Source organism: Lepus europaeus, chromosome 5 (genome assembly GCF_033115175.1).
Source record: "Lepus europaeus isolate LE1 chromosome 5, mLepTim1.pri, whole genome shotgun sequence".
In the NCBI taxonomy this organism is placed as follows: Eukaryota; Metazoa; Chordata; class Mammalia; order Lagomorpha; family Leporidae; genus Lepus; species Lepus europaeus.
The window spans coordinates 131,429,321-131,438,849 of record NC_084831.1 but is presented as its reverse complement, the minus strand read 5'-3'; the positions used below and the strand labels follow the sequence as shown (position 1 = coordinate 131,438,849).

Genomic DNA, 9,529 nt, shown 5'->3' with positions numbered 1-9,529 from the left:
ACCGAGAGGTTGACGATGCTCAAGTCCCCTCCTGTCTGGTCTCCCGTCTCCTCCACCCCGGCACCCACAAGGTCGGGAATCCGCAGTCCTTTCAGACAATGAGCTTCGGCCCAGGATGTTCTCAATCTAAGACTCCGACATAGGTGCCTGTGATTTACAAGCCTTGCTTTTAAACACTTCCGGAAAGCGGCTTCCGCCACCCCCAGGCCCCTCCTGGTCAGCAGCGCCAAGTTCGCTGGGCCACACTGGATATGAACCGCCGCAGACGGCCACCGTGGTGGGGGAAAGATGCCTGCCCACTACCCTAGCGGTCACAGTGGACAAAAACGACCGCCCACCATCACCACCACCACGCCCCAAGCAACGCCACCCTGCGAGCGCGAGTCCGCCACCAAGGGGCCGCCGTGCGCCTGGCAATCCAGGAAGATGCGCAAGGGATGTGACCCGTTACTTCTGGGAAGCGGAAAGAGCCGGCGCTGCCCCGGACGCCGCAGGAGGCACGGTTCCGCGCCTTCCTTCCTCACTGCGTTCGTGAAGTGAGTCCCGTGTAAGTTCCCTGACCGGGCAGGACGGGCCACTCTGGCTTCTCGAAGGTTCTGAGAAGCAGCAAGGAGGGCGTCACAGGGCCACCCCAGCAGCCGGAGGCAGGCAGCCAGGGCAGGCTCAGGCTCTCCGCAGTGGGCCTCTTCCCTGAGTTTGACTTTTGAGTTGAAATCTTAACTCATTTCAACTCAAAAAAAAAAAAAAAAAAAAAGATAGGAGTGTCCCTCACCCATCTGTCACTACGCTCCAGCTCTACTTGAGGCAGGGAGGGAGGGAGGGAGGGAGGGAACACGGAAAGGGTTTCAAACCCCATTCTGGAGGTCATCAGGGCAGCCAGGCGCTAGCCAGCCTCCTCCCTCCACGCACCCCACGGGTGCCCGAGCCTGTCCCATCTAGAACACATGAGGCCATTTCCCCTTGGAGGAACTCCAGCTCCAGACCCCAAACACTCAGTACAGGCCCTCCTGCAAAATACTTACGGCAAACAGCTTTACAGTATTTGTACATTTACACAAAAATAGATCCTTTTATATATATATATGTATTTATAACTGGTTACACGTTGGATTCATAATTAGGCATCACCAGTAGTAGTTGGCACAGTTTGTCATTTAAGCTCAGGGTCAAGTTCTGTTTTCATTTCGCCGTTCCAAAGTACAAAAAGAAAAAAAAAAAAAAATCAAAGGCATTTCCTCTCCGTGGTGTTTTCTTAAATACAGTAATGTCATAGGAAACGATATGTACAGATGGATGGTGCCTCCTGACCCCTCCTCTGTCTCCTGGAGATAGGGGCCGGGGTCTGAAGGAGGCAGGGGTCAATGCGGCCGGCTGCTGGACTCTGATGCCTGCCTCTTGCGTGAAGGGGTGTAGCCGTTGAGATAGCCGTTGGTCTGCCTTTTGGAAAGCCCTCCGTTGAGGATGTCCTGGATGTGTTGAACGATGAGGTTGATGGCCACTGTGGGGCAGAGACCAGAGGCATTAGCAAAGGAGGGAGGGACGAGAGCGCATGCAGGGCTGTGGGCACACTCAGGTCTGTCTGGGTGGAAGGACACACAGGAACCAGAGGCAGGCTTCCAGGGAGGTGGCTCCATCCCTAGCGGGCAAATCATTCAACCTTCCGGGGCCTGTGACGGGGCAGCAACCTCTCACAGCAGAGTGCAAAGGAACAAGGCAGACGATGCCTGGCATTCAGGCAGCCCTTCATGAAGGGGCTTCTTAGCAGAAGATGGTCAGGAGTCACCACTGGAGGAAGCAATCAAGCAAAGTACTGCCGACCTGAGGCCTGCTCACGGTCCTGACCGCAGAAGTCCGGAGACCCTTCCTCCAGGATATCCACCAGCTGCCCATAGAAAGCCCTTCTCTCCCTCCACCACAAATGCAGGACGGAGATCTGTTATTAACCTTGGAAATAAATTCTATACCTCAATCAACCGATCAATGCCAACGTCTCCAAATAAGGAGGAAGCATCCAGCCTTTGCTGATGTGATGCACAATACTCCCTCCTGACCGTTCAGCTCACGCCCAGAGCAAGGAAGCAAAGGATGTGCCCACATGCAGGACCGTTCTAATGAAAAATGGGTCTATACTCTTGAAAGAAAAAAAAAGTGTCAGGAAAGGCGGAGGAGCTGAGGCCCGTCTCGGGGTTATGGGAGATCCTGTCAACCGGAAGCTTCCGGGACTGGGTGACGACACTGGGGCCGTGAATGAGCATGGTGGCAAATCATCCTGGATGAGGCCAGCCACGTGAGGCAGCAGAACTGTTCCGCTCACAGCTTCGGGCTAGTGGCACAGACATGCCTGCAGGGCCCACATCTTGCCCCACAGTACGCCTAACCAAAGGGCACAGGTTTCACACCAAAGCACGGCGCCCGGCCCAGACTCACCGAGATTATCTGCACCTCTAGGAATGATCACATCGGCGTATTTCTTTGTCTGTGGAGAAAAAGATTTCCAAGACATCAATGGGACTATTCAGAGATTAAACCGGCCCGAGCTCCTCCTCCAAGGGAACACGGGAAAGGGCCAGCCTTCTACTACCAACCCCAGGGGGCACAGCAAGAGGCGTCCAATAGGATCCTGTGCACCACTTCATCATGGCAGAGGCACACCTAGAGGTTTGGGGGCCCCCAACAAAGGCCTTATTTAGCTGGAACATGATGGGAGAAGGGAGGCAGAGAATAAGGCACAAGGAATGAGGACTTTTATGTTCCCGTGAATGTGAAATGATCCGACTGGGTGGCTCATTCAAAACCAATTAATAATCTGACATTTTAATTATCTATCCCAAATTTTTATCTACTTTGAATGATAATAAATCAGCTTTTGCTTAAGTTCTTGTTAGCGATGTCTCCGCTTGTAACCTATACAGAGGACATGGTCTTTGAAACCAAGTACATACTTGCATCTTTGCCACTAAGAAAAACATAAATTAGAGAAGCCTAAACGTGAAAAGGGAGCAGTTCACCTTGGCCTTTTATGCTCGGGGTTAAGAGGTGGCACCGCTGACCCCTAGGTGCAAGGACAAAGCCAGGAAAGTAATCCCCACCCATAGCCAGTGCCACTGGCTGTTATTATACAATGTAAAGATTTTAAAAGGGGGGGGGGGCACCATGAGCTAGACCCATTTCTTTTGCTTTTATTGACCTTGCTGAGATTTTGTGGGCTGTTTTACAAGGACCCATGTCCTGGCGTAGGAGCTCAGTTTAGCCTAAGAGCAAACAACACCCTAGTAATGACAAGCACAAGCCCCTCTTCCCCCAGGCAGCTTCCATGTTGATGCTGTTGAATGCAGTTGCAGCAGGCCCAAAGCCAGCCTAAACAAAGCAGGTGTACATCAGGTCTGGCTTCTGGGCTTGCAAAGCAATGTGCTGGTCCTCCCTGAGCAGGGAGTAGCTGGACAGTAGGATCAACAAAAGCAGCCCAGGAAGTGTCTGTCTGTAACTCTGAGCTGCATGACAACTAAGTCAAATGGCAGGAAACTGGCGGTCATCTCAACTCACTGTCCAATAATAAACTCACTTTCTGTTATTAAGTTAGAGCAGGACGATTCTCAGGAGAGAAATGGATGATGGAAAAGAGGAGATGATGGGCCTGGCGCTGTGGTGTAGTAGGTTAAGCCTCTGCCTGCAGCACCAGTATCCCATATGGGCCACAGTTTGTGCTCCTCTTCTGATCCAACTCTCTGCTATGGCCTGGGAAAGCAGTAGGAGACAGCCCAAGTGCTTGGGCCCCTGTACCAGTGTGGGAGACCTGGAAGAAGCTCCTGGCTCCTGGCTTCATATCGGCCCAGCTCTGCCCATTGTGACCATTTGTGGAGTGAACCAGTGGATGGAAGACTTTTCTGTCTCTCCTTCTCTGTCTGTAATTCTACCTCTCAAATTTTTTTAAAAAAATTTTTTCTTTTAAAAAAAGAAAACAGGAAAGGATCTCCTAGCTCCTTGGCACACTCTGTCCTCTTCCCAGAAACCTAATCTTGTAACCTAACCGTCCCCAAGGCAATGAACAGGGCCTCAAGGTTACTCAGCAAACTCAGAAAGTCCACCTGCCCCTGATCTGAAACAGAAGTCTGGTTTGATGTAAAGAAACAATGACAGGTTTAGAACACATTTTTCCAGGAGAGAAGGAGAAAAAGTTAATTGTTAAACAGAAAAATCCCCAAACCTAGCTTTACTCTAAACCCATTTCAAGGCCTTCCCAGATGGTAGGCACCCCAGAAGACCTTTCCCAAGACCAGATCAAGTCCCAACCTCTCTCCCTCCCTGCCCTCCACCCGCTTTGAAGCTAAATTATCAATAATTGAGGAGTCTGATCACGGTGTGGCCAAGCTGGAGAAGGCACAATGACTCGGGTGTAGGATTCTCCTCCTCCCCAGACTAAACCATCTCCCCCACTTCCCGTGATGTCTACCTTTCTGTGCCACCCCTGCCCAACCCCAGAAGTAGATGGTGTCTCCTGGGCTGCGGACTCCACCCTCATGCCCTACTTTCTTCTCTGAAAGCTACCTCTGTAGAGAATTCCCAGCCACCACCATGGGGAGGACTACAAGGAGGACCTGAAGTCTATGCCAGGGCATGAGTCAGGAAGCTTATCCCTGCTGGGACCTCTCCAGGGGCCAAAGACAGGTTTGAGCAAGGTTCACTCCAACTGTCACAGCTCCTCTAAGAGCCATCATGAGGTAGGACACAACCTGAACAGAGGGTCCCACACCACAACCCCACCACACAAAAATGTGTAGGACTTGCTGGGGATCAAAATGGCAACCCAAAGACTGGCTCTACCCTAAAAGGGCTACCTGGAGACACAATAGCAGAGCTCAAAGCACCCAGGCTGCCCTCTCATGTGAGCAGTGAGAGTTACTCAAATATCTCTGCGTGCTTTCCTGAATTCCAGATTCTGGGGCTGGTGTTCTGGCGTAATGGGTAGGGCTGCCGCCTGCAACGCCAACATCCCATATGGGCACCAGTTCGAGACCCAGCTGCTCCACTTCCGATCAAGCTCCCTGCTAATGTGTCTGGAGAAGCAGTGGAAGATGGCCCAAGTGCTTGGGTCCCTGTACCCAGAGACCCAGAAGAAGCTCCAGGCTCCTGGCTTCAGCATGCCACAGATTTGGGAAATGAAGCAGTAAATGGAAAATATCTCTCTCTCTCTAACTCTGCCTTTTAAGTAAATAAAAAATAAATCAAGGAGGCAAGTACTATGGCTCAGTGGCTTACAGCACTGGCATCCCACATGGGCACCAGTTCGAGACCCAGTTGCTCCACTTCCGATCAAGCTCCCTGCTAATGTGCCTTTGTAAATGAAAGCAGCAAAGGCTGGCCCAAGTGCTTGGGCCTCTTCTCCCCACGTGGGAGACCCAAAAGAAGCTCCTGGCTCCTGGCTTGGCCCGATCCTGGCTGTTGCAGCCATTTGCGGGGAGAACCAGCAGATGGAAGATTTCTCTCTGGAACTCCACACCTTTCAAATAAATAAATCTTACCAAAAAAAAAAAAAAAATTCCAGATTCTACAGTCAGCAGAAACCAACCAAAGAACCCCACTCACTGGCAAGCAGAACTCCTCGAAGGCGGGCTTGACGAATGTGATGTACTGAGACAGAATCTGCTCCAGGTCCCGCCCTCGCTCACTGATGTCCCTTAATACTGTAAGAGAAGGAGAAAGAGTCAGCCAGCATGCCCGCCCCCCGTGAGGCAGGCCAGGCCTGCACAGGCCCCACATTTGCTCTGGGTGATTCACATGCCGGAGTCCAGAGAGACTTGGCCAAGATCTGATCAGCAGCAGTTTCAGAAAATAGCCAAGTTTACATTCTTTTTTGGTTTACTATGGTCAGATTTCTGCTGTGACAAAATGTTCTCTGAAACAAGAAGAATGCCTGGCCAGAGCCAACGACCTTCTTGTCTCTACATCTGATCCAAACAAAAAAGCAATGTCATCCCCAAAAAAGAGGGAAGGGGGTAAGAACAGCCCTGGAGAGCTCACCGCTAACAGGAAGCAAGGTGTTGGGGCCTCCTCCTGTCCCCTGCACTTACCTGTGTTCGCAAGTCAAGCAACCTGCTGCATCTGGCTCCCACCCACACTCCCTGAGAGACGGTGGGGAGGCAGAGCATGCCGGGATGGTAGCTATTCCCGCCGCCCTCACGTACACAGGTTTGCACACAGGAAAATCAGTTCACGAAGAGGAGAAAACCAAGGTCTAGAAAACTGTGGGCTGGAGCCGTGGAGAAGCCCAGGTAGACCCTAAGTCGCCATCTTCTCTCCTCTTCTTTCTTCCCCCGGTCAGTTTTATTCAGGGACTTTTCACCCACATTTTTTTTAATAGAGCTTAAGAAATGGAATAAAGGGAGCAGAATCCTGATGGTGCCATGGCACATTAACCCCTGGGAGCCTCGGTTTCCCCTTCAGGGCTGACTCTGGAAGGAGGTGCTCTCAGATCAAAATGGCCTCGCCCGCCGGATGTTATTTTACAACTTGTTCCCCAGCTGCCAAGTCTTTCATCACCACGGCAGAGGTTACCAGATCCGCCCACAGTCACTGGCAACGGCCCCTCAGCTCCTCCTAGGCCACCTCTCAGCTAGCAGACTCAGGGTGGGGTGAAGCTCTCTGTCAACAAACACAGGCAATCGCTGTTCATTTCTGGAAAGCTGTGGTTCCAAATACCACAGGTGCACATGCGCAGACCGGCAGGGGCAGGGAAGGAAGCATGCAGCGAGGGTTCAGATCAGAAGGCTAGGAAACCGTCAGGGAGTCCGCGTTCCAGGGAGCCAGCCGGGGACTAATGACGCCACCATCCGACTTTCACACCAGCTCCTCCATTTACAAAGTGGATTTTTAGCACATGCGTCCTGGTAATAAGACGGCTGCCTGGTCTTTAATGTGTCAGGGCTTGCCTCACAACCCCTCCTACTGGCCCAGCCCAGCCTGGCCAGGAAACGGCCTTCTCCCGCACTGCAACACAGGCATCGGCTGGGAATGCTCAGCCCAGAGGGAGTCCTGAGGAGCTGCCACGTGGCCGGCCCCTAGGAGTCCTCCGAGCTCTGGCACACATAGCCAAAGAGCGCAACGTGGCCAAAACAGAGTGCAGCCTCCGGCTCTTCACACGTTTCCAGAAAAAGGTCAAGGGAAAAAGGAAACCAGATCGGGAGGATATCAGGGCTGGGGTTAAAGCGCGCGCGCACACACACACACACACACGCATACACGGGCAGTGCTCACTTCCCTGCCAACGCCCAATGCCAAGTTTGTTCTACGAGATGTGCTTTTCACACGACTGCTTATGGCTTTGGCTACGTGGGGGCCTCTGCCACTCTCCCGGCACGCCCGCATTCCTTCACGTGGCCCCAGCTTCTGGCTCCCTGTGTCTGGCAGACATGGTGGCCTCATCTGCTCTGTCACCGGAGAGAAGCAAGTGGCCATGCAGAAGCCTGGAAGGAGGTGACTCACGGGGCATCTGCCGAGCAGCCCAGACTGCTTCCAGCACTACCTGCTGTGGGTGAAAACTGGCCTGCATGTGAATGCTGACCCCAGCAACTCCTCTGTGACCTCTGAACCTCCATGTCCTTGGTGGTAATATAGCGGCAACAGCAGGACCTTCTTCCTAAAGTTACTATGCAGGATACAGAGAGAGGAGCACAGAACCCTTCCGCACAGAAGCCAGGACACAGCACCCATGCACACGCGTTTCTGAAATGACTGTGATGACAGCACCCTCTTCAGAGCTATGGCTCCTTGACACAGCACAATGGCAGCACAGGAACCAGGATCTCGGGCAGGAAGGAGAGCAGTGTAAAGCAGGGAGTCCTGCAGCGCAGCTGGACAGGTGATGGTGTGGTCCAGGAGGGGACCGCAGGACGCAGACACCCCGCAAGACAGAGTAACGTAGAAGAAACAGGGCAGGTAGGGGAGAAGAGAGACAGATGGGGGTCAGCAGGAGGCCCACACAGAGGGAACACGCAAAAGCCAAGGGTACCACCCACCTCTGCTCCCCAACAGCCTTGGGCCCTTCCTCAAGCCAAGGATGACACAGGGCCAGCCAGCTGGCTGTGATGAAACGCCCTGCCCCTCAGGCACAGCCCAGAGACAGGGCCAAGCCAAAGACGCAGTCTGAACCGGGCCAGGGCACAAATGGGAAACCGAAGACACAGAGCCAGCTGCCCCTGGCCTCACTAGGACCCCAGCTCATCTGCTGGACCAGGACAGGCCCTTTCAGAGGAGGGAGGAGAGGGTAGGAAGCTACTGGTCTACCCAGAGCCCCTGCCTGGACGTCTGCTTAGGCCCTTCCAAACCCAGCAGAACTCCTTCTGGTCAGCCCAGGATGAGGGCACATTTAGAAGGACCCAAAACACAGTGGCTAAGTCAGTTCACTTCCGAAGCCAGGTGAGGAAACATGCTACCCCACAGGAAAAGAACAGACTGGACATCCCAAAGGCCACTGCGGCCCCAATTCTATGTGATCCAGGCACAAAGAATGGTGCAGAGGGGACCAGGCGTCCACTGTGCTAAGTCCCCCAGCCCTGCCCTGTTCCTGTGGCCAAGGGCAGAGTCAAGGACAAGCAAGAAGGGACACAGAGGCCGGCACTGCTAGAAACCAAGGCCTCTGAACGGCAAGAGGGAGGGAGGGGTGCCTCATCAGGCCCCTCCCCCCTCGTGTGGGGGTCTCATGCCCAGGAGGGCGACAAACAGATGGGTGAAATCCTGAAGCAACTTGGGAATGTTCTCAAGCCCAACAGCTGCTCCTGACTAACCCATTCCCCTCCCTCCCCCCACCAAAGCACATGCCAGGCATGTTTCCTGTCCTACGTGGAGAGAGAATGGGTTCATGTGATCGGCATGGGGGGAGGGGAGGGCTTGTGGGCAGGTGACAAGTCAGCAGGTCCGAGACAGGAAGCTCTAGGGAAGGCAGACGCTGGCAGACCTGGCCCACAGAAGCCCCCAGGGACAGCCCCATCACCTTGGGGATTACCCCCATTCCTCCTAAGGGTCCCAGGACAAGAAAGTGGGAGAGTGTTCTATTCAACTCACACCATGATGACCCCAATTTGAGTTAGAGGCCCACGATTCACTGACTTTCCAATGTCAAGGCCACAACTCCTGATACGGCTCTAATTCCCTGGGCCCTCCTGCTGGACAATGCTGGCACCAGCTCCTGGGGCCCTGACCTAGTGGTTTGTCCTAGTGGCAAATCAGAGGATGTGGGTGGCTTGAGCCAAAGCAGACTCTCATCCACCGGGCAGACACTCGTTGACGAATGCCCGTTCCACCTGGCACCTCACCTGCCTTAGGAACACTCATCGGCTACGATCATCCAGCAGGAAAATGACACACACAGAGGTTAGAACACCATCTGCCCAAGGTCGCAGGCCTGGGAAGCAGGAACTCAGCCCAGTTCACGGGACTCCAAAATGTGCTGCTCCTGAGACACCGTGCTGCCTCCCTAACTTGGCAAAGGTGCTGAACCAGACCCTGGGGGCTGCCAGGCTGGGGCTTCACTGAT

The 9,529-nt window shown here is 53.6% G+C and overlaps 1 protein-coding gene across 1 annotated transcript in view; it reads right to left on the bottom strand.

Annotated features, from left to right (window-relative positions):
- Nucleotides 1–1,136: 1,136 nt before the first annotated feature.
- UCK2 (uridine-cytidine kinase 2) overlaps nucleotides 1,137–9,529 on the bottom strand; it is a 72,701-nt gene continuing 64,308 nt past the window's right edge. Inside the window, exons 5-7 of the mRNA XM_062192669.1 lie at nucleotides 5,584–5,681; nucleotides 2,428–2,476; nucleotides 1,137–1,498 (exon numbers count right to left, since the gene is read on the bottom strand). Of these exons, the coding sequence (XP_062048653.1) occupies nucleotides 1,359–1,498; nucleotides 2,428–2,476; nucleotides 5,584–5,681 (287 nt within the window). The 3' untranslated portion in view covers nucleotides 1,137–1,358. The remainder of the gene's footprint in view (nucleotides 1,499–2,427; nucleotides 2,477–5,583; nucleotides 5,682–9,529) is intronic.